General features: G+C 39.6%; 1 protein-coding gene across 3 annotated transcripts in view; it reads right to left on the bottom strand.

The window, feature by feature from the left end:
- The window catches only part of LOC150082125 (uncharacterized), a 645,531-nt gene that overhangs the window by 346,766 nt on the left and 272,205 nt on the right, over window positions 1-26,560 (bottom strand). For all 3 annotated transcript variants that reach the window (XM_090379113.1, XM_090379114.1, XM_090379115.1), the window contains one exon: window positions 9,221-10,014. In XM_090379113.1, the coding sequence (XP_090235239.1) occupies window positions 9,221-10,014 (794 nt within the window). The remainder of the gene's footprint in view (window positions 1-9,220; window positions 10,015-26,560) is intronic.

Here is a 26,560-nt window from a genome sequence, read left to right as displayed (position 1 = left end):
AGATTTCATGGAAGGGGAAACAGATTCCGAAAATATTTTTTTTTTCTATATGATTAAAGATTTCATGGAAGGGGAAACACATTTCACCATAATAATGTCAAAACCCACAGAATTCCAGCTGTTGGTATTAATGCAAATTCAATAAGATCGTGTTTACTATCCATTTATAATAGATTGCACTAAAAGAAAAGTCCAATAAACTGGAAACTACTAATTGTTTTATGGTTGTGACCTCAAAATCTGACCTAATCAGGTGGTATGGTTGGAGAAAATCATAGGGTAATTTCGAATGCTGCGGTCTTCTGCCCCAACTAAACGGCATTTTGTCCCAATTAAGTGGAGAAAACTCTGTTTTCTTCGCTTAATTGGGACAATAAATGGTGCTATTTTCTTGATTAGGTTCTGTTCTTTAAGATTTGTCCCAAATAAATGGCTGCCCCGATTAACTGGTGGCCCAAATAACCAGAATCCATTGTATTTCCAACTTTAATTCAATTAATATTCTTCCTTCTTAATGGGCATTTAAGTGTTTTGGAATTGTTATTTTATTTTCAACTTCTAAATTCGATTGATAATTTTCTTTGCTATTGAGGAAAATATTTTGGCATTTTTAATTATAATTAGAAATGCCAAAATTTAAATAATTTTATATAATTATATACGGGCTTTTTGGTATATATCTATTTAGTTTATCTAATACTTTCCAAATTTATAAGGTAGATGCCCTCAAAGGAATTAAAATCTATCCAACTCAATGACAGAGCTCACTCTTGTGTATCAGACAACACAGCAGCAATCTTCAAAGCAGAATGCGCTGGTCCCACAAGAACTAGTTATTGTCAGTGACTCTACTGTCAGGAAAATGGAAAATACGTGCAAAGATAGGTGGAACAGAATCAAGGTATGTCTGCCAGAGGCAAAAGTAGATGATACTGTAAAGAAGATATCATCTTTTAAGAGTATAAAAGGTGATTTTTTTTTTTTTTTTTTTGTTAGTTGTTGGCGCATCGGCTTCTGTGGCCATAATGCACCTCCCAAAGTTTTTGCATTTTACTCTGATCCAAGCCTGAGGCGGGATTCAAACCCGCGACCATTGGGTTGCCAGGCAGGTACTTGACCCACCTGGCTGGCCCAGTCGGCTAAAAGGTGATATTGTTGTACATGTTGACACTAATCATATTAAGAGTAGGAGATCTGAGGATTACTTAACAAGTACAGGGCAATGTAATGAGTTAGGATTGAATTTGAAAGTGTCTGCAATTCTCGACAATCACAATAGGAGGGAGTATACGTTGAGACTCTTATCAATCAATTCGTCCCTGTAGAGAATGTGCAAGGCTCATGGGGTAGAATTTTTCTTAGAGTGGTCTGTGCATATTAACAGGAGAGACTGTTTTACAGGGGTAGGATATATTTAAATAGAAGGGATGCAACAATATTTACTGATGCTATCGAGGCAGTGATAGGTGGGTTGGAAAACTGCTATCTTGGAGGGATATACAGACTTATAGTTTAACTAGAGACACAGGCAGAGGTGAAAGTGATTCTTGCATTGCTGCTCACAAAGAAGGTAGTAGTAGTAGTGGCATGTGATGCAAGAAAGCAAGTGTATGAGCTTATGCAGCATCAGCCAAAAAAAAAAAAAAAAAAAAAATCACACCATTCCCTCCAAATGCCTGTCCAGTTCCTCCTTAAATTTATTTAACCTGTCAACTTCCACAACGACAGATGGAAGTTTGTTCCAGCAATTAACCACCCGCTGGCTAAAGGCAAATTTCCGCACATCTATTCTACATCTGTCTTTTCTTAATTTGAATTTATGCCCCCTTAGGTTCGTAATCTGAACAAGTGGAAGGATCCCATCAGAATTCAGCATGCTCAACCCAATTCAAGGCCTTATATACCTCAATCAGATCACCGCGCAGGTGCCTAGTCTCCAGCCACTGCAATTTGCAGAACTTAAGCCTCTCTTGGTAAGAGGATCCCTTCATTCCCCTCACCAATCTTGTTGCCCTTCTCTGTACACGCTCAAGTAAATCTACATCTTTCCTAAAATGAGCCCTCCAGACCTGTACGCAGTACTCAAGGCGTGGCCTGACCATTGCCTTATACAGAGGGACAATCACCTCCTTCTCCCTGCTAGCAAAATTCCTATATATCATTGAAAAAACCCCATGACCTGCCCTGGCAGCCTGTCTGCATTGCTCAGAAAACTTCATATCTGACTGCACAATTACTCCCAGGTCTTTTTCATTTTCTACCATCTTAAGTGTATTACAACACAGTTGGTACATTTCCCTGGGGTTACTTCTACCCATATGCAGTACTTTGCATTTGTCAAGATTAAACTTCAGTTGCCACTTCTTAGCCCATCTGCCCAAATTATCTAGATCCTGTTGCAGAGCAAACTGCCATTACTGTCATTAACAACCCTGCCAACCTTTGTATCATCTCCAAACTTCGACATTAAGCCTGATATACCTTCATCAATATCACTGATAAATATACAAAACAACAGTGGACCTAACACCGAACCCTCTGGGACTCCACTAATAACATTAGTCCATGAAGAGCAGCATCCATTGATTACCACCCTCTAGCTTCTCCCAATTAACCATCCTTTTATCCATTGTAGCAACTTACCCTTAATACCATTCTGCTCCAATTTGTACAATAGTCTTCCATGCACAACAGTGTCAAAAGCTTTACTGAAATCCAAATATATGATATCAAAACTATTTTTTTGCATCCAGTTCCTTTGTAACCACATCATAATTTCCTATCAAATTTGTCAGACAAGACTTTCCCTTAACAAACCAATGCTGTGTCTGAATTATTGCTGCAGTCTTGTCTAGATGATCCTGCAATGCATCTTTAACCAGTCACTCCATTATTTTACCCGGAACAGAAGTTAAACTAACTGGTCTGTAATTACTCGTGTCACCTTCCGATCCCTCTTTGTGAATTGGGGATACATTTGCACATCTCCAGTCCGTGTGAACCTCCCGAGTCCAAGGATGCTCTCTTAATTACAACTAAGGGTTTGCTTAGTTACTTTGCCGCCTCCTTTAATATAACTGGATAGATCCCATCCACCCCAGGTGCTTTTATTATGTTTAACTTCAACAATTTCTCCTCCACTTTGCTTTTATTAGAAAATCATTAAGTATCCTGCTACAATTTGATAACCTTCTGCCATTTTCAAACCTTAATAATTCCTCATGTGTGAATGTAGATGCAAAATACTCATTCAGTTTGTTTGCTATCTGAGCAGGATCATCAACAGTCGAACCATCGATGTCAAGTGGATTAATCAGATTCATCCCCTTCCTTTTAGAGTTTATATACATAAAGAAATCCTTGCTGTTTTTCTTAGCATCTTTTGCCAAGGATTTCTCATAATCGGCCTTCGCCTGCCTAACCTCCTTTGTGACCTGATTACAGACTAGCTTATATCTGCTATAGGCTTCTGAGTCGCTTGATAATTTATATGCATCCCATGCATTTTTCTTCTCTCTTACAAGTCTCATTAGTTTATTAGATAACCATTTAGGCCTAAACCTTGAACAATATTTCTTAATAGGTATGGAACTTTTAGTAGAATCCACGATTAATTCCTTGAATGCTTCCCACTTAGAATTTACTGTTGGTAACATCGTCAGGTGATCCCACTGTACAGAATTTAAAAACCGTCTGAGACCACTGCACTCACCTTTACGGAAGCAAAAACCCTTTCCTTTACCCCTGATGGTAATTAAATCTTTAAGTAAATCCCACATCAGTATACTGTGATCACTGCCACCTAGTGGTTCCTTTATCTGCAAATTCTTAATACATGAATGATCACTGCTGATAACCAGATCAAGAGTATTACTTTCTGTGGTTGCCTCTCGAACACATGCTGCTGCAAAAAACAATCATCCGATAAATCCACAAAAGTCTGACTAGTGTGTGAGTGACCAACCCCCAAGTTCCAGTCAATATCTGGGAAGTTAAAATCCCCCATTATAAGACATTCCGATTTACTAGCCCACTCTATTTCTCTGTTAGGCAGGCGAAGGCAGATTATGAGAAATCTTTGGCAAAAGATGCTAAGAAAAACAGGAAGGATTTGTTTACTTATATAAACTCTAAAAGGAAGGGGATGAATCTGATTGGTCCACTTGATATCGATGGTTCGACTGTTGATGATCCTGCTCAGATAGCAAACAAACTGAATGAGTATTTTGCATCTACATTCACACATGAGGAGTTATTAAGGTTTGAAAATGGCAGAAGGTTATCAAATTGTAGCAGGGTGCTTAATGATTTTGTAATAACTGAGAGCAAAGTGGAGGAGAAATTGTTGAAGTTAAACATAAGAAACGCACCTGGGGTGGATGGGATCTATCCAGTTATATTAAAGGAAGCAGCAAAGCAACTAAGCAAACCCTTAGCCATAATTATGAGAGCATCCTTGGATTCAGGGGAGGTCCCCACGGACTGGAGATGTGCAAATGTATCCCCAATTCATAAAGGGGGATCGAAGAGTGACACGAGTAATTACAGACCAGTTAGTTTAACTTCTGTTCCGGGTAAAATAATGGAGTCACTGGTTAAAGATGCATTGCAGGATCATCTAGACAAGACTGCAGCAATAATTCAGACACAGCATCGGTTTGTTAAGTCTTCTCTGACAAATTTGATAGGATATTATGATGCGGTTACAAAGGAACTGGATGCAAAAAATAATTTTGATATCATATATTTGGATTTCAGGAAAGCTTTTGAAACTGATGCGCGTGGGAGACTATTGTACAAATTGGAGCAGAATGGTATTAAGGGTAAGTTGCTACAATGGATAAAAGGATGGTTATGTGGGAGAAGATAGAGGGTGGTAATCAATGGATGCTGCTCTTCGTGGACTAATGTTATTAGTGGAGTTCCACGGGGTTCGGTGTTGGGTCCACTGTTGTTTTGTATATTTATCAATGATATTGATGAAGGTATATCAGGCTTAGTGTCGAAGTTTGCAGATGATACAAAGGTTGGCAGGGTTGTTAATGACAGTAATGGCAGTGTGCTACTGCAACAGGATCTAGATAATTTGGGCAGATGGGCTAAGAAGTGGCAACTGAAGTTTAAACTTGACAAATGCAAAGTACTGCATATGGGTAGAAGTAACCCCAGAGAAACATACCAACTGTGTGGTACTACACTTAAGGTGGTAGAAAATGAAAAAGACGTGGGAGTAATTGTGCAGGCAGATATGAAGTTTTCTGAGCAATGCAGACAGGCTGTCAGGGCAGGTCATGGGGTTTTGTCAATGATATATAGGAATTTTGCTAGAAGGGAAAAGGAGGTGATTGTCCCTCTGCATAAGGCAATGGTCAGGCCACGCCTTGAGTACTGCATACAGGTCTGGAGGCCTCATTTTAGGAAGGATGTAGATTTGCTTGAGCGCGTACAGAGAATGGCAACAAGATTGGCAAGGGGAATGAAGGGATCCTCTTACCAAGAGAGGCTTAAGTTCCGCAAATTGCAGTGGCTGGAGACTAGGCACCTGCGCGGTGATCTGATTGAGGTGTATAAGGCCTTGAATGGGTTGAGCACGCTGAATTCTGATGGGATCCTTCCACTTGTTCAGATTATGAACCTAAGGGGACATAAATTCAAATTAAGAAAAGACAGATGTAGAATAGATGTGCGGAAATTTGTCTTTAGCCAGCGGGTGGTTAATTGCTGGAACAAACGTCCATCTGTCGTTGTGGAAGTTGATAGGTTAAATAAATTTAAGGAGGAACTGGAGAGGAATTTGGAAGGAATGGTGTGTGATATTTTTTTTTTTGGCTGATGATGCATAAGCTCATACACTTGCTTTCTTGCATCACATGCCACTACTACTACTAGTACAAGCAGCAGCCTGGGAAGCAAGGAGTCTGGGATTTCAAGGCCCTGTTGTTGTTGTCATTTGGTTTTTAGGAGCATTAGAAACTAAGGCCATATTGCTCCGCGGATATGTGGTGGTAATTCCCTGACCTTTCTGCATCCACCGTATTTGCTGGTCACGGCTCGAACCCCGGTCTAATCAAGAAGTGTGTGCTACGCACTGCTGCTCCTGCCCACCTGGCTACGGAGGCGCCATTTCAGGCCCTGCTGTGGGTCATGGAACAAATGAATCATGGACATCACAGAACATCATGGAATAAATGAATCATGGACATCACAGAACATCATGGAATAAATGAATCATGGACATCACAGAACATCATGGAATAAATGAATCATGGACATCATGGAACAAATGAATACATGGGCTGTGTTAGAGTAACTTAGAATAAGAACAGGTGCATGTACACTAATGTTAGGAGCACTGTAAATAAATTTGATGAATTTGAAGTAATAATTAAGTCATCAAATGCAGACACTTTGAATATGGTCAATACAATGTACACAGTAAGGACAGGCAAGACAGGAGAGGTGGAGGGGCCATGCTCTTAATTAAGAATATTAAATCTAAGGCAGTGCATCCAGTTGTCTTGGATGACAAGTGCAATGTTGAATCAGTTTGGTGTGATATAAGCACTGGGAAAACAAAATTGGGAGTAGAAGTGTGTTATAGGCCCAATGACTATGACAGGTATACTTAACAGCTGTACAGGGAAATATAGTGGGCTAGCAAATCAGAATGTCTCATAATGGGCAATTTTAACTTTCCAAATGTTGACTGGAATTTGTGGGTTGGTCACTCACAGACTAGCATGACTTCTGTGGATTTCTTGGATGGCTGTGTTCTATTGCAGCACGCTAGAGAAGCAACAAGAGGAAGCAATACTCTTGACCTGGTTTTCAGCAGTGATTCTTCATGCATTAAGAATCTGCAGGTAAAAGACACACTGGCTGGCAGCAATCACAGTGTACCAATATGGAATTTAATTAAAGACATAACTAGTCAAGGGTAAAAGGAAAGGCTTTTGCTTTCATAAGGGTGACTACAGAGGTCTCAAACAGTTTTTAAATTGTGTGCAGTAGGACCAACTGATGATGTTACCAACAGGAAATTCTAAACAGGAAGTAATCAAAGAGGCTACTATGCTTTTCATACCAACAAAGAAATACTGTTCAAGGCTTAGACCTAAATGGACGTCAGATGAACTATTGAGACACACGGCAGAAAAGAAAAGTGCATGGGATGCATATAAATTATCAGGTGATACAGAAGCCTATGGTAGATATAAATTAGTGAGTAATCAAGTCACAAAGGAGTTTAGGTAAGCTAAGGCAGAGTATGAGGTATCTTTGTCAAAGAATGCAAAGAAAAACAGCAAAGACTTCTTTGCTTTTATTAACAGTAGAAAGAAGGGATTGAATCACATTGGGCCATTTGATGTCTATGGATTATCTGTTGATAACCCTCTCAGTTTGCAGAAAAACTGAATAGGTATTTTGCATCTACATTCACGCATGAGAATAAAAAAAATAAACAGATAAAATAACTAAATTAAAAGTAACGTAAAAAACAAACCAATGAAGAAAAAATTAATAGGATTTATTGGGTAATCATGTTTTTTTTTTTTTTTTTTTTTGTTCCTTGTCAAACATCAATCTGCAAAAATAAGTAAAAAAGTAAACAAGCATAAACTCATTGCATTTTAAATAATTCATTTTTTCTTCATACAAGAATTTTTTATTTTAAATGAAAATTGCACAACTCAGTCAACATCACTGAAAACAAAACTTCTTTCCTGTAAGTGCTGTGAATAGTGAAAACAACAAAACTCTATAAACTATAAAGCTGACAAACACACTGCAAGTATAAGTCATTAAGTCCAATGAGAGCTCGTCGGAATCACATATTCAGATTTTGGAAAAAATTTTATTGCATATCTCGTTTGAATTGAAAAATTCTGAAGTATCAAAATACAGTTGCATGAAATATTTTCCTTTTCCAAAGAGCTCATGGTTAATCTTTTCTGTAAACAGTCCTATTTATGTGTGTGTGTGTGGGGGGGGGGGAATTAATTCCACATAGCCAAAGTAAAATTTCACAACTGTAAGCAGATATTTCTTTGGATGTACTCAAACACTAGGCATTTTCTATTTTTTGTCTACCACTCTCTTGTTGTTTTAAAGTAATATCATGCTAGACACCAGTTCATGTAGTATGATTAGCAAAAACGAGCTTAGCAGAGAAAAAGAAAACGAGAAATATTATCTTTTTTTGCACGGATTACAAGTATTTTTTCCCCATATTGACTAAATTACTATGTTAGGCTAACTATTCATAAATAGTCTACACAAAGAAACTAAAAGATTATCATTTTAAATGAAAATTACAAAAATTCTGCAGTGCTAGTATTAGACTAAAAATTTCTCAATTAACTAATACCAACATGTGCTTTGAACTTGTGTGGATACCACAAACCTAATTAAATTGAAACAGTTGTGTTTCACTCCCTTGAACTTTGATTTAATGAGGTTTTACTGTAAAACTGATTAATAAACTTTTTCTTTTAGGCACTGTGTCAAAATGAAAGAAAAAATGCTAGTTAACCATATGACATATTTCAAACAGATTTTATTGTGTTGAGATGGGGTTATACAGAAAAATAAAAATATATTTCTGTACATAAGTGCAAAAATTAACACCTGCACAAATAACTTACATAATTTGGTAGCATTTCTGGATCTGTATGGGATGCTGTCATCAGAACAGAGTGAACAGCTATGAACAACTGAAGGTCAATCTGAATGGGCTAGGTGTTAAGGCTTGCACTTATTTACACAAATGCATTCTTGTTATCAGAATTAAATTATAATTCAGATGGTTTAATAGTGTTTTTCTTTTATTTTAATAAGATATCCTAAATAACCAGGGGTGCATTTATTACAGTATATCAATTTTTTTCATTTTTAGTTTTGGAAATTTGAGCTGTCTAAGGTTTAACTGGTTTGCTACCAAATGATTTTACTGAATTACACCTATCTCCTAGGAGCTTTTCAGATATTTTTGCTTTTTTCAATGATGCAATGACCTAATCTGACAAAGTTTAGCTTAGGTGCTGAAGTTAAACAGATACAAACGAACACTGTATCTGGATGCATGAGCAAATGGTTTCCCATTACAAGCAAACAATTGCATAGAAAAGGAAGTATTTCCTGTCTGTATAATTTTTGGGGAACCAAGTAAGTGTGTAACATGAATGAGTGCTTAGACAATAAAGAAACTTTTTAATGATACCTTCTTCCTCCTCTTCCTCCTGTTCTTCTAAACTTTCAACAGGTTCTTCAACTTCATCTTCAAGGTTATCTTGTGTGCTGGAACCTCCCCATGTAGCAGCAACTGTTGTATCTGGAGCTAGAACACTACTGGAACCTTCAAGGGGTTCAGAATTTACAGATGATCCACTCTGACTTCTTGTATCTTGATTTCTTGAATAGCTTTGCTGTTTGCTCTGATCCCGACCAAGTAAATCTGCCAGAAGTGCCTTCTGTTGACGTAATTCATCACGGAGTGATAAACTTTGATTTAATTCTGCATTAAGAGCTGACATGGATTCAACTACCCTGCTTTCCGCAGAATGCTCAGTAGCCATTACAGGGACTGTATTTCCCCGAGTTTTACGCGCAAGGTTTATAGATAAACTGTTTACATCTTTTTTTGAATTAGCCAGTTCTCTATTTTGAAGTTGTGTACTGTCTACTCGAGATGACTGTATTTGTGATTCTATAGCTGCAACATTGTGCCTTGTAAGAAGTAAATTATCCTGCCTTGGTCGTTCTCGTGAAGTTGGATGTTCAGCATCTGAAGATGTACTAAACAGAGTATCAGGACGAGAAGAATGAGAACATTTCTGGAGACTGTCACCCTCACCACTAGAACGAATATATTCAATATTCTTTTGTGAAGCTACAAGCTGCTGCTGTTGTAATTTTGTTAACTGTTCTTGCATTGCAACAAGTCTTTTTTTTTCATTCATCAAACGTTCAAGTTCACCCTCTTGTTGTAACATCTTTTCTTCCACTTCATCCAATCTGTAAAATTAAAGAAATTTTAATTATGTCATGCATTCATTTAAAGTGTAAATATCAGCAATGCCACATTTATTATTATTGGCTAAATTAAAATTTCATACAAAAAAGGGGGAATTTGATATTTAAAATGCACAAAAAAAATTTAAGTCAACATTTTTGACATGTTTTCTACAGCAGAATTCTAATTAGGTTAATAAAGAAAAACACTAGGTGGAAAAGGCAAATGCTTATTGTACTATGGGGGAAATTTAAAACAATTTGCATTGTGACCTTAACAGTTAAGGTCCCACTGCACAGTGGTGTATTGCCTCTACATTTTGAAAAACCTCTCTACCTAAAATCAGATAACTAAAGCCCTGATTGAGAAGGTCCTTAAGACGTCCTCCAGTATCAAACAGGATTTGAATCCAGACCTTTCTAAACCTAATAACAAGTGACAAAACTATTATAATGTCGTGGAGGACACTGCACTGTACGCTAACCACAACTTAATGATAACCAAAAATATTATACAGGGTGATTTTTAATTCAAACCATTTTTAAATGCCTCTAGATGTGTACCTGAAAGTGGTATTCTTTAACAATAACATGCAACTCATAACACACACAAAACATGTCTATTCTGTTCAAAGATAGTTTATTTTTCATTAAAAAATTTACTGAATAATTAAGTTCACTTGGCAATTTTACTGCACCATACTTTTTGTACTTCAACTACAGAATAACTTTTGTCAACTTTTGTGATAAGTGAATGTGCAAATCGGCACTACTATTCCATGTGACATAAACTGCATTGATTAGTTTAGCAAAAAATAACAAGAGCATTTATAAAATATATGGCTGCTAACTTTTCTGGTTATACAAGTATTTTTCCTATTTTCCAGAAAGTTTATCTTTCATCCATATTTTAGCCACTCCCATGCCAAAAAACATATGTATTACGTTTAATTTATCGAGGAAGACTTCAAAGCCACAACAGGTGGTTCTGCAAATAGGCTAAATGGAAAATACTATTCATTATAAGATATTATAAGATATTATATTATAAATATTATAAGATTTCAGTTTCTCTGTCTTGGACAACAGTAAAGTCTGCAGATTTTGTACAGTTTGTTTGGCTGTACATGGTTAATTCTCCTAATTATGTGCTTTTAAAAATAATTTTGAAAATCAATTCTCAACCTGTCTGAGGATTCATTTTTTTCTGCAAGTACTGCTTTCTTTAAATTTAGTAGCGACTGCAGTGAGGAATTATTCCATTTTATTTTATTCACTAGATACCACTTAATGATCTACATCATTAAATTAAATTGTACATTATCAGTACTATATTTTTGGCTTAACAAAAATATAGTACTGATAATGATTTGTATCCCAAATGTGATCACTTAATTTCATCTCTTTTTTTGGAAATGGGTGGGAGGGAGATGAATTCTATATACATAATCCATTATAAAACTCGTAAATAAAATTTCTTAAAAATTCAAACTCAAAAACGGTGAAATTCAGAATGACGAAAGTGGTAATAATATTGATCTACTTTTTCCTGACATGAATTTAATTCATTCTAGGGTGCATAACTATAGTTCAGACTGTTTTTAAATTTCTATATTATACTTAAAGCAGCCTAACGATTACTTTAGCAAAGTTCCAAATTTACTTACTACTTTCCTGTTTACGTATAAGTTCTCATTTGTATGTACGTGATTACAGGACCTGCTATAATTTGTGGAAATTATACAAAGTATATAACTGTAATTAAAGTTAGGAAATTCCAAGTCACAAAGGAGATTAGGCAGGCAAAGGCGGATTATGAGAAATCTTTGACAAAGGATGCAAAGAAAAACAGCAAAGAGTTCTTTACCTATGTAAATTCTAGAAGGAAAGGGATGAATCAGATTGGTCCACTGGATATTGACAGTTCTACTGTTGACGATCCTGCTCAGGTGGCTAACAAACTAAATGAGTATTTTGCATCTACATTCACACATGAGGAGTTATTCAGGGAGGGGAATGCCAGAGGTGAGTTAAACTCTGGTGAGCTAGATAATCTTGTAATAACTGAGAGTAAAGTGGAGGAGAAATTGTTGAAGATAAACACAAGAAAGGCACCTGGGGTGGATGGGATCTATCCAGTTATATTAAAGGAGGCAGCAAAGTAAGCAAACCCTTAGCCATAATTATGAGAGCTTCTTTGGACTCAGGGGAGGTACCCATGGACTGGAGATGTGCAAATGTGACCCCAATTCACAAAGGATGATCAAAGGGCAACACAAGTAATTATAGACCTGTGAGTTTAACTTGTGTTCCGGGGAAAATAATGGAATCACTGGTTAAAGAAGCACTGCAGGATCATCTAGACAAGACTTCAGTTATAGCTCGGACACAGCATGGTTTTGTTAAGGTCAAGTCTTGCCTGACCAATTTAATTGGATACTATAATGTGGTCACAAAGGAACTGGATGAAGGGAATAACTTTGATATCATATATTTGAATCTTAGAAAGGCTTTTGATACTATTACACATGGAAGACTGCTGAACAAATTGGAGCAGTGTGGCATTGGAGGCAAATTGCTGCTATGGATAAAGGGATGGTTGAGGGGGAGAAGACAGAGTGGTAATCAATGGACACTGCTCATCGTGGACTAATGTCATTAGTGGAGTCCCTCAGGGTTCAGTGTTGGGTCCATTGTTGTTTTCTGTATTTATAAATGATATTGATGATGGTATATCAAGCTTAATGTCCAAGTTTGCAGATGATACGAAGGTTGGCAGGGTTGTTAAGGATACTAATGATAGTACGCTGCTGCAAAAGGATCTAGAAAAGTTGAGCAGATGGGCTGAGAGGTGGCAAATGAAATTTAACATTGACAAATATAAAGTACTACATATGGGAAGCAGTAACCCCAGAATGACGTATCAACTCTGTGGTACTATACTGACATTGGTAGAGAACGAAAAGGACCTGGGGATAATTGTGCAGGCAGATATAAAGTTTTCTGAGCAGTGCAGATGGTCTGCAAGAGTAGCTCATGGTGTCTTGTCAGTGATATACAGGAATTTTTCTAGCAGGGATAAGGAGGTGATTATCCCCTTGTATAAGGCAATGATCAGGCCACACCTTGAGTACTGTATACAGGTCTGGAGACCTCATTTTAAGAAGGATGTAGAGCTGTTGGAACAAGTACAGAGAAGGGCAACAAGATTAGTGAATGGAACAAAGGGATGCTCTTACGAAGAAAGGCTTAAGTTTTGCAAATTACAGTGTCTGGAGACTAGGCACCTGCAAGGTGATCTGATTGAGGTGTATAAAACCTTGAATGGTTTGAGCATACTCAATGCTGACGGGATTCTTCCTCTTGCTCAGAATAATCACCTGAGAGGGCATAAATTCAAATTGAGGAAAGACAGATGTAGGATAGATGTGTGGAAGTTTGCCTTTAGCCAGTGGGTAGTTGGTTGGTGGAACAGACTTCGATCCTTTGTTGTGGAAGTTGATAGCCTAAATAAATTTAATTCTGAGCTGGACAGGTATCTGGAATGAAAGGAGGGGTGAAATGGGAGCGTTTTTTTTTTTTTTTTGGGTGATGCTGCATAAGATTGCTTTCTTGCATCATATGCCTCTACTAATGATAATGTTAAGAGGCAGATATGAAATTCTTAGTACAGTGCAGTCGGGTGTCAGGGAGCAGTACTGTCAATGGTTTATCGAACAATTTCTTGTAGAGATAAAAATTAGATAAACGACACCCACATAAGGAGAGACTGTATATTTAGGATACAGAGCTTGGTAACTGCGTACAACACAGCAGATAAAATTGAGGTTTAGAAGGTTTTAAGAGGGAAGAGTAAAATGCATGAAGGGTAAAGTTTTTATGGTATTAAATTATGCTTGAACTAGGGTGTATAAATGTAAACTAAGGATGAAGAATAACACCAGTCTGCATTTTAAGAAAAGTTTTGTTATTTTTATAGGAACATACATTGGTGTTCAAAGAAGTGCATCACCCCATAAAACTGTCGTCTGAATAACGTAAGTATATGGCAATATTTCTCATGGATTGCATCAGATAAGATTGACACACGTAGGTGATGACATAATATTGCATCAGCTGTTACTTTCAGCTATATAAGCACGCTCTGCAAGAGTTTCAGTCATTCCTTGCTTGTGTCATGATGGTGAGTTATGTGCAGTTGATGCCAAGAAGAAAGAGTGCTATTGTTGCTTTACATGAGGAAGGATGTTCTTCCCGTCATACTGCTTATAGAGTGTCTTGTAATCAGTCAACAATGAGTAGATTTCTTTCCAAACTCAAGAATACTGGTTCTGCTGATAGGAAAAAAGGAACCGGACACAAACAAGTTTCTATGACAAAACAGGACCGCGTTTTGAAGCGCTTAAACCTTAAAAACCATAAAACTTCTTTGTCTGACTGAAAAGAGAATGGGAAGAAAATACAGGAGTGGTAGTAACAATCAGAAGAAGTCTCTTTAAAAATGGACTTGTAGCCTGTCATCCTAAGAAGAAACCCCTTCTCACACAAAAAATGAAAAAGGCCTGATTAATTTGGTGTAGGGAGCATGTCAATTGGACCCCCGAGCAGTGGAAGTCAGTAATTTTCTCGGATGAGAATAAATTTAATCTGCATGGCTCTGACTGATGGCAGACAAACGATTCGCAGTAGACATGGCGAAGAATACCATCCAGACTGTATGGTGTCTACAGTGAAATTCCCTACCAGCCAAATGATTTGGGGGTACATTTCGTATTGTAGGTCATCTGCAGTTTATAAAAGGTTGCATAAATGCCAATGGATACCTGGCTATATTAGAAGGGAAATTTCTGCCAACCATTAGAGACCATTTCAACCTGTCAAGTAACTGCATCTTTCAGGACAACTCTGCTCCTTGTCATCGGGCGAAAAGTGTAAGTAGACACTTCTGTAGTTCCTTTAGCTTCATTTCTGCATTAGATGTTCGACAATAATGTGTTTACATTTGTTAGAGGTGAAAAAATGGTTGGAAGAAAGGTCCATTACAACTCTTAGCTGGCCAGGAAACAGCCCAGCCGGACCTGAATCCTATAGAGAACTGTTGGCATCGTGTGGAATCTGCAGTTGCCAGAAAGAAACCAAAGCCCTTCATGAATTTCTGGAAGCCATAATTTGTGTTTGGAACCAAGAACAATCAGTTGATTATCTTCAGAAATTGACCTTGTCTATGCCTTGACGATGTGCTGCTGTCATCAGGGCCGGTCCAACTAAATATTAGTTTGTACCTGGTGAACTTTTCATTTTGTTTTCCTTTTAAAATGATAAACTGAAGCAAATTGAGGGCTTCTGATAACATTTCAGCCATAATTGTTGTGTTTACCAAAACTGCTGTATAAAGGTTGCAAATGCTCATTTTGGAATATTTTGAGAGCACCTGTCAAATATTACTTAGTTTTGCCTTAACTATTAATTAAATATCTTTTTTTTATATTTATATTTGTGATGTCAGTAATTAACGTAATGCACCATCGTGAAAAAGGGTTAAAAATGTGAAATTCCTAGGTGATGCACTTTCTTTGAACACCAGTGTATGTAAAAACAGAAATATCAAAGGCTATGCCTTTCTCCCAATCATAAGCGGTTGCAAATTTCTCATACACTACACTGGATTGTGTGTGTTTTAAGACAGGCAGCTAGTTTTGATGGCTGTTCCTGTTTTTCAGTACCCAGAAGTAGTCGGCCATCATACTGTCATTCCATACCCCTTGGTAACTTTTTTTTCCATTTCTTTTATACCCAGCTAGAATTTTTCCACCTGCTCTTCACTTAAACTCCCTAAAAAAATGTCTAGGAAATAGTTGACACAAGAGTACAAGATGTGTACCTTAAGACTCATATTGCAGCCTAGATTTATGAACTCCTCCAGTATATCATTCATGATTGTCTCATAATCTGGATGTTTATAGTTTAACAAAACATTACCGACTACATTTTTAATGCCAGTCCAAGCATTTCTTTCAAGTTGGTTCATGGATTCTTCAAACAAAGTCTTGCAACAACTTGCAAATCTGAGGTCCAACAAAAATAATTCCTGCTTAATTTTTTTTTTTTTTTTGTAAGTAAGCGATGGAAATGTAGTACAAATTTAATTGAAATAACTTTCTTCTTTATTCTGCAATTAGATGAACTGTTTCAGTAAACTTAGTTCTATATGTAGAGGAGATAACAGTACTTTATTTCTATCTACTAGTGGCTCATCTTCTTCTTCTTTAATCTTCTCTTGAATCTGGTATCAGAGACTGTATTGGTGGCTTTCCTTTCTCAATATTCATTTCTTGTTTGACTATTGAATGGAAGACTATTGTACAAATTGGAGCAGAATGGTATTAAGGGTAAGTTGCTACAATGGATAAAAGGATGGTTAAGTGCGAGAAGACAGAGGGTGGTAATCAATGGGTGCTGCTCTTCTTGGACTAATGTTATTAGTGGAGTCCCAAAGGGTTCGGTGTTGGGTCCACTGTTGTTTTGTATATTTATCAATGATATTGATGAAGGTATATCAGGCTTAATGTCGAAGTCTGCAGATGATACAAAGGTTGGCAGGGTTGTTAATGACAGTAATGGCAGTGTGCTACTGCAACAGGATCTAGATAATTTGGGCAGATGGGCTAAGAAGTGGCAACTGAAGTTTAACCTTGACAAATGCAAAGTACTGCATATGGGTAGAAGTAACCCCAGAGAAACGTACCAACTGTGTGGTACTACACTTAAGGTGGTAGAAAATGAAAAAGACCTGAGAGTAATTGTGCAGGCAGATATGAAGTTTTCTGAGCAATGCAGACAGGCTGCCAAGGCAGGTCATGGGGTTTTGTCAATGATATATAGGAATTTTGCTAGCAGGGAAAAGGAGGTGATTATCCCTCTGTATAAGGCAATGGTCAGGCCACGCCTTGAGTACAGGTCTGGAGGCCTCATTTTAGAAAGGGTGTAGATTTACTTGAGCGTGTACAGAGAAGGGCAACAAGATTGGTGAGGGGAATGAAGGGATCCTCTTATCAAGAGAGGCTTAAGTTCTGCAAATTGCAGTGGCTGGAGACTAGGCACCTGCGCGGTGATCTGATTGAGGTGTATAAGACCTTGAATGGGTTCAGCACGGTGAATTCTGATGGGATCCTTCCACCTGTTCAGATTACGAACCTAAGGGGGCATAAATTCAAATTAAGAATAGATGTGCGGAAATTTGCCTTTAGCCAGCGGGTGGTTAATTGCTGGAACCAACTTCCATCTGTCGTTGTGGAAGTTGATAGGTTGAATAAATTTAAGGAGGAACTGGACAGGCATTTGGAGGGAATGGTGTGATTTTTTTTTTTTTGGCTGATGCTGCATAAGATCATACATTTGCTTTCTTGCATCACATGCCACTGCCACTACTACTACTATTCCATTCTCGCAGAAAGCAAGGCATTTTTGTGTAACCAAGTTGTTTGCCCAGCAGCAGACCAATAACTTTAAAATCAGATCCTGAATCTGACATTTGTCAGATTTAGGATATGATGGCATATTTTCAAGAACAATGGTGAAGGTGGTATCAATAGTCCAGAGTATTAGCTTTACAGCTGAAGTAATGTTGTTGGGTACACTATACTCTGCTACTTGTTCTTCTCATTATAACCTGCTATATTTATGAAACAAAAGAAGCAATCAATAATTTAAATGCAGGGTTCCCTCCATACCATGGGAATGGCAAACATCATAGTTTTCTAGTGACAAATGGGCTTGGAGTACTGGGGTCCATAGTTTAATAATTTTCAAATAGATATTTACAGTATACCCAGTATAAAAATAAAATATAAGTACAAATTCAGTAGCTTTCGGAACTCGTGTCCCTTTATCAACTGACAAATTTGAATACATTACAAGCAAAGTGTGGCACGTTACTCATTCGTCATTGTTGTAGCACGGACGTGTGCTGCCTTGCGCCAGTGATCATCCATCAATAAAACGGTTGTCTCTAGGATGGGATGTATACGCATGCCTTTCTGGCGATTTAATGCCTTAGGGTTGTTTATTATGTTTAGTGACTCTAGCCATAGGCGGTGGCGAAAGTGTCGCGCGTGGTCCACTATCTCAAAGTCGCGCTTGGGGTCAAGATCGTGGTTGGTAGCCCAAAAATGTTCTGCAAGCACGGATTGGTCAGTTTCGGCAAGCCGGATTGCTCTGTCGTGTTCCGTGAGGCGATCCTGGAGACGTCTCGATGTCTCACCTACGTAGCAACTGTTACAGGCCCTACAGGTGATACGGTACATTACATTGCTGCGTAAGACAGGTGTGACAGGGGTCTTCACACTGGAGACAAGTGAACGTAGGTTCCTACCTGGTAATTGCACACATCTGATGTTGTAACTTCTCAGGATCTTCGAGATACGTCCTGACACTCCTGGATAGTACGGAATGTAGGCGGATGATATGCCGACTTGCTTCGGAGGTCTTGGGTTGGAAGTAAGTTCTTGTGCCTGTAACAAGCATCTGTTTAGTACATGGGATGGATAACCGCATCTGGTTAGGTCCACCTTCACACGGGAGATCTCGTTACGTCTAATTGTGTCGGTGCTGGAATGGCTCCAGGCCCTGGAGAACAGGGTGCGGGCAGTGCTATTGAGATGGCTTGGAGCGTGGCCGGACCCGTAGTTGGTGAATTGACCACACCACATGGGTTTGCGGTATACTGAGGTCTCTAGATGTGGGCCTACGCGATGCACTAGCACGTCCAGAAACGGGAGCGAACCGTCCACCTCTGATTCTACGGTAAACTTGATGAAATTGGATAGAGAGTTGAGGTATTCTAGTAGTACCGTTTCAGAACCACGTGGTATTATGGTAAAAATATCGTCGACATATCTACACCACGTTGTAATAGGTGTAGGTGGGTTCTGGTGTATCTGCTTCTCCAGATCTTCCATGGCGATGTTAGCTACTACGGAACTGACAGGGGCACCCATAGCAGTGCCATGTACTTGTTTGTAGAGTGAGCAATTACCAGGTAGGAACCTACGTTCACTTGTCTCCAGTGTGAAGACCCCTGTCACACCTGTCTTACGCAGCAATGTAGTGTACCGTATCACCTGTAGGGCCTGTAACAGTTGCTACGTAGGTGAGACATCGAGACGTCTCCAGGATCGCCTCACGGAACACGACAGAGCAATCCGGCTTGCCGAAACTGACCAGTCCGCGCTTGCAGAACATTTTTGGGCTACCAACCACGATCTTGACCCCAAACGCGACTTTGAGATAGTGGACCACGCGCGACACTTTCGCCACCGCCTATGGCTAGAGTCACTAAACATAATAAACAACCCTAAGGCATTAAATCGCCAGAAAGGCATGCGTATACATCCCATCCTAGAGACAACCGTTTTATTGATGGATGATCACTGGCGCAAGGCAGCACACGTCCGTGCTACAACAATGACGAATGAGTAACGTGCCACACTTTGCTTGTAATGTATTCAAATTTGTCAGTTGATAAAGGGACACGAGTTCCGAAAGCTACTGAATTTGTACTTATATTTTATTTTTATACTGGGTATACTGTAAATATCTATTTGAAAATTATTAAACTATGGACCCCAGTACTCCAGGCCCATTTGTCACTATTCGATCACTTTATGGCCATAATACCTACAACGATTGTGCACAGTTGCAAAAGTGCTTCCTCTCAATAGCTCGCTACAGGCAACATTTACGCTTCGCACACAGATGCAAAAGCAATCGAATTATACCTAAAGGGTTCCGATACAAAGTCCCGTTCCACAACTCTCATATGGATCGTGCCTGCTTTAACTTCAGCCTACGCACATTAAATTTATGGATATCCCATCTCCACCGTGAAATCAGGAACGCTGACTACAACAAGTCCAGACTGTTACAACATCTACAAGGTAAGGTCTCGCCTATTGTATTTACAAACCTTATACATACCATCTGCCATCGGGCTAGTCAGACCTCGGATACCTACCGTTTACGCCAACAGCGCAAGTTCATAAACTTGAGCATAGAAACTAACTCCTTAAAGACGAACAGTCGTTCAGACGACACAACTTCTTTCATCTTGAATCTAAGTAACAAACAACTGTCCAACGAGCAGCTGAGTGTTTTATCAAACGGTATGAAATTCGCCGTTATACCATCGAAACCTCCCATCACACAGCTCGCTATGGGTATAGAAGCCAGTATTACCAACCTTCCCGAAGAAACTGCCAACGAGATCCGATTCAAGACTGCCGCAGTCCTCCGCAACACTCGAAAAACGTGCTCAAACCTCAACCACCGCCAACGTGCCGCCCTGTCATCTATAAGAAAAGACAACTCCATCGTTGTACTTCCTGCGGATAAAGGGCGCCGGACTGTTGTGCTGGACCGATCAGCCTACCGAGAGAAAGCCTTGGCCCTATTACTCGATCCTAACGTATATGAACCTCTACCTGATCCTCCCGTTAAAGTCTTGAAACGTCTGGAAGCAAATGTTAATAAACTTGTCCACGCATGGCTTAAAGATAAGAAGATCCCGACCGCGACTCACCATCTTCTGCGTGCTACTGGCTGCCAACTACCGCAATTCTACGGATTACCAAAGATCCATAAACCGGGTATTCCTCTCAGACCTATAGTGTCTTGCTGCAGTGCCCCAACGTATGAACTGTCCAAACACATCGCGAGCCTCCTCTCGCCTCTTATAGGTAATACATCTCACACCGTTAAAAACAGCAGTGAATTCATTAACATCATTAAGGACATTTCAATCCCTGATAACTCTGTCATGGCATCATTTGACGTGGTTTCTTTATTCACTTCGATTCCCGTCCAACAGGCCGTACACTGCGCCAGAAGGCTCCTTGAGAGCGACTTAAGCCTCCAATCCAGGACGTCACTATCCACTGATGACATCTGTACCGCCCTCAACCTATGCCTCTCTAGCAGCATCTTCACCTTTGAAGACTCACTCTACAAACAAGTACATGGCACTGCTATGGGTGCCCCTGTCAGTTCCGTAGTAGCTAACATCGCCATGGAAGATCTGGAGAAGCAGATACACCAGAACCCACCTACACCTATTACAACGTGGTGTAGATATGTCGACGATATTTTTACCATAATACCACGTGGTTCTGAAACGGTACTACTAGAATACCTCAACTCTCTATCCAATTTCATCAAGTTTACCGTAGAATCAGAGGTGGACGGTTCGCTCCCGTTTCTGGACGTGCTAGTGCATCGCGTAGGCCCACATCTAGAGACCTCAGTATACCGCAAACCCATGTGGTGCGGTCAATTCACCAACTACGGGTCCGGCCACGCTCCAAGCCATCTCAATAGCACTGCCCGCACCCTGTTCTCCAGGGCCTGGAGCCATTCCAGCACCGACACAATTAGACGTAACGAGATCTCCCGTGTGAAGGCGGACCTAACCAGATGCGGTTATCCATCCCATGTACTAAACAGATGCTTGTTACAGGCACAAGAACTTACTTCCAACCCAAGACCTCCGAAGCAAGTCGGCATATCATCCGCCTACATTCCGTACTATCCAGGAGTGTCAGGACGTATCTCGAAGATCCTGAGAAGTTACAACATCAAATGTGTGCAATTACCAGGTAGGAACCTACGTTCACTTGTCTCCAGTGTGAAGACCCCTGTCACACCTGTCTTACGCAGCAATGTAGTGTACCGTATCACCTGTAGGGCCTGTAACAGTTGCTACGTAGGTGAGACATCGAGACGTCTCCAGGATCGCCTCACAGAACACGACAGAGCAATCCGGCTTGCCGAAACTGACCAGTCCGCGCTTGCAGAACATTTTTGGGCTACCAACCACGATCTTGACCCCAAGCGCGACTTTGAGATAGTGGACCACGCGCGACACTTTCGCCACCACCTATGGCTAGAGTCACTAAACATAATAAACAACCCTAAGGCATTAAATCGCCAGAAAGGCATGCGTATACATCCCATCCTAGAGACAACCGTTTTATTGATGGATGATCACTGGCGCAAGGCAGCACACGTCCGTGCCACAACAATGACGAATGAGTAACGTGCCACACTTTGCTTGTAATGTATTCAAATTTGTCAGTTGATAAAGGGACACGAGTTCCGAAAGCTACTGAATTTGTACTTATATTTTATTTTTATACTGGGTATACTGTAAATATCTATTTGAAAATTATTAAATCATAGTTTTCTTTTTACATTTCCACAATTGCAAGCCCCTCCACTCTTAGGATTCCCCCACAAAGTATGGTACATTTCGTTGGGGGAAGGGGCAAACGTTTATCTCAGTTTCCTAATTTAATTAAAAAATATGCAGCATATACATTTTTCACAAATGATGTTATAATCTGCCTTTGTTTTGCCCCAACAGAGTTACCACAAATGTAACAAAATATATTTGAATTGTTCACACAGCCACAAGTTGCCAATGTGAAAGACACAAAACACAAAAATCACATTAGAAGCAGATTCTAGTTAGCATTACTGCACTAACCACAGAATGTGGAAGAAACACTTCGCAAGTTTATATAGATACCTGACTTGTAGGTCTTAACATGTCCGGACACATATATATCTACCTTCACAAAGATAGATAGATATATATGTGTCCATAGTATGTACATAGAATGTATATGTAAGAAACCAATTCTTTCTGTTTGTGAAAAAGCTGATAGGTAAAAATGGTTTAGATTTTAGAATTAACAGTACAAGTATGCCCAGAAACACCATGAATTTTGGAAACATCAAAATCTATGCAAACCAGTAAAATGAACTGGATTGTAGGAACCTTCCCTTTGGTCAATGAACTGTTAATCACTGGAACAAGTTGCTTCTATGGATACTTGAAACTGACAAGAGAGAAAAATGCACACGGGGAAAAATAACTGACAAGAGAGAAAAATGCACATGAGAAAAATACATACTATATATGTATATTTTATATTAGTATAAACTAATATTAGTATTAGTAATGCCAAATGATGCAAGATAGCAAACATATACAGCATCAGCCAAAAACATACCAACTTCCCATATCACCAGTCCCCTCTAACAGTTTGCCCAATCTTCCTTGAATTTGGTCAAACTACCCACCTATAAAACATCAGATGGGAATTTGTTCCAATGACCAATATATCCTGCAGGATGAAGGAAAATATACCGACAGAAAAATGTTTCCCCCCTACACTTGCTGGTGCAACCAAAGGCTCTGGCTTCTTGCACTGCATGGATAATACCACATATTGAAAAATACTCCAGTATGTTCCGTCTTTATTTTACATGGTGTCATAAGTTATATTAGCATTAGCAAGGGGCACATGATACAAAGGGTACTAGGAAAGTTTTGCAATACAGCTTTGTTTATTTAATTTTTTCAAAGTAATTTCCTCTACATTCAATACACCTCTCCATCCTCCGAAACCAATCTTTAAACCAGTTCTGCCAAGTTTCACTAGGGAGTAAAGCATATTCGTTGTCCCAAGCCCGTAGAAGGTCCTCATTACTGGAAAACCGCCTCCCTTTTAGCTTCATTTTCACATGCGGGAACAGTGCAAAGTCGCAGGGGGCAAGGTCTGGACTGTAGGGAGGGTGCTCGAGAAGTTTCAGTTCTGTCGTGGTCAAATATTCGGTGCAGGCTTTGGCGCGGTGAGCTGGAGCATTTTCGTGATGGAGGTACCAGGTGTCCATTCTTGACTTTGGCCGCAGGTTCTTCATAGATCCAATGACTTTAGGCAGGCATTGTTCAGTATACCACTTAGCTGTGACTGTCTTCTGCGTGTCCAAAACGACACGTTCCACAATTCCACTCGATTTGAAAAATACAGCTATCATTTTCTTCTTTACAGATCGGGATTTTCTGACAATTACGGGTGTGTCGTCATCATCAAAGACCCAAACTTTGTTTTGAGCCTTGGTCGGCAGATCGTAATAGTACAGCCAAGTCTCGTCACCTGTCACGATGTTGTTCACATACCGAGATTGTCTCTTATCAAACTTTTTTAACATCTCCAGGCACCAAGTCACACGTCGTGTCATCTGCTCTTCAGTCAGTTGATGCGGCACCCAAAGAGAACAAAGTTTCTTCACGTGCAAATGATCTTGCAGAATCGAACGAATTGCTGGTGCATTTAGGCCCAAAGTATCCTCTATCTGTTGGTAGGTCACTCGCCTGTTTTCGTCAAGCATTTTCCTCACAGCAGTAACGTTTTCCTACGTAACTGACGTTCGTGGCCTTCCCGGCCTCTCAGAATCCTCCAGAGTGAAATTTCCCCTTTGGAATTCTCTATACCATCTGAATATCATTGTACGATGTGGACAATCATCATCTAGTGCAAGAGTCATTTCTACTAAGCACTGGTCTATGGTTAAACCACGCACGAAATTATACCGCAAAACTGTTCTTATCTCATTTCGTGACCACGATGCCATTGCAAGCACTTTACACTCTCACTACTAATGAATAACTGAGCCCATCGACTTGGCGCGGAGCTACTATGCACGTATGAACATGTCTCAACATGCAGCAACAAGCAGCTTCCTGTGATTCATTGTTGCATCATATTGCAAAACTTTCCTAGTACCCTTTGTACAAGAAAGCAAACTTATATGGCATCAGCCAAAAAAACACACACACACACACCCTTCTCATTTCACTCTTCCACCTGCTCCAAATGTTTGTTTAGTTCTGCCTTGAATCTGTTTAAGCTATCAACTTCTACAATGGCAGATGGAAGTTTGTTCCAGCAATCAACCACCTGCTGGCAAAAGGCAAGCTTCTGCACACCTCTCCTACAATAGTCTTTCCTCAATTTGAATTTATGCCCTCTCAGGTGATTATTCTGAGCAAGAGGAAAAATTCCATCAGCTCTGAGCATGCTCAAACCATTCAAGGCTTTATACACCTCAATCAGATCATCTCGCAGGTGCCTAGTCTCCAGACACTGTAATTTGCAAAACTTAAACCTTTCTTTGTAAGAGCAACCCTTTATTTCATTCATTGATTTTTGATTTGGTAGTTGTTGGCGCATCGGCGTCTGTGGCCATATTGCACGTCCCAAGGTTTTTGTAGTACTTTGATCCAAGCCCGAGGCGGGAATCGAATCCGCAACCTTTGGGTTGCCGGGCAAGTACTTTACCCACTCGGCTAGCCCGGTCGGCTTTTCATTCATTAATCTTGTTGCCCTTCTCTGTACTCGTTCCAACAGCTCTACATCCTTCTTAAACTGAGGCCTCCAGACGTGTAAACAGTACTCAAGGTGTGGCCTGACCATTGCCTTATACAAGGGGATAATCACCTCCTTAGCCCTGCTAGAAAATTCCTGTATATCATTGACAAGCCACCATTGGCTACTCTTGCAGACTTGTCTGCACTGCTCAGAAAACTTCATATCTGCCTGCACAATTACCTTCAGGTCCTTATCACTCTTTACCTCTGTCGGTGTGGTACCACACAGTTGATATGTTACACTGGAGTTACTGCTTCCCATATGCAGTACTTTACATTTGTCAATGTTAAACTTCAGTTACCACCTCTCAGCCCATCTACTCAACTTTTCTAGATCCTGTTGCAGCAGCGTACTGTCATTAGTGTCATTAACAACCCTGCTGACCTGTGTATTGTCTGCAAACTTGAACATTAAGCTTGATATACCATCATCAATATCATTTATAAATACAGTAAACAACAATGGATCCATCACTGAACACTGGGGAACTCTACTAATAACATTAGCCCATGAAGAGCAGTGTCCATTGATTATCACTCTGTCTTCTTCCACTCAACCATCCCTTTATCCATAGCAGCAATTTGCCTCCAATGCCACACTGCTCCAATTTGTTCAGCAGTCTTCCATGTGCAACAGAATCAAAAACCTTTCTAAGATCCAAATATATGATATCAAAATTATTCTTTGCATCCAGTTCCTTTGTGACCACATCATAGTATCCAATCAAATCGGTCAGGCAAGACTTTCCCTTAACAAAACCCTGCTGTGTGCGAGCTATAACTGAAGTCTTGTCTAGATGATCCTGCAATGCTTCTTTAACCAGTGCCTCGATTAATTTCCCTGCAACAGAAGTAAAACTAACAGGTCTGTAATTAGCTATGTCTCCCTTTGATCTTCCTTTGTGGATTTATGTCAACATTTGCACATTTCCAGTCCATAGGTACCTCCCTTGAGTCCAAGGAAGCTGTCATAATTATGGCTAATGGTTTACTTACTTTCTTTGCTGACCCCTTTAATATAACTGGATAAATTCCATCCACCCCAGGTGCCTTTCTTGTGTTTATCTTCAACAATTTCTCCTCCACTTTACTCTCAGTTATTACAAGATTATCTAGCTTACTGCCAGAGTTCAATACATCTCTGGCATCCCCCTCGCTGAATGAATGTGTAAATGTAAAATATTCATTTAATTTGTTAGCTATCTGAGCAGGAGCATCAATAGTTGAACAATCGATATCAAGTGGACCAATCTGATTCATCCCATTCCTTCTAGAGTTTAC

The sequence above is a fragment of the Mastigoproctus giganteus genome, chromosome 8, assembly GCF_048544385.1.
Source record: "Mastigoproctus giganteus isolate SK-2022 chromosome 8, ASM4854438v1, whole genome shotgun sequence".
In the NCBI taxonomy this organism is placed as follows: domain Eukaryota; kingdom Metazoa; phylum Arthropoda; class Arachnida; order Uropygi; family Thelyphonidae; genus Mastigoproctus; species Mastigoproctus giganteus.
Note: the sequence above shows the minus strand (reverse complement) of the source record. Positions and strands in the feature narration are given on the sequence as shown.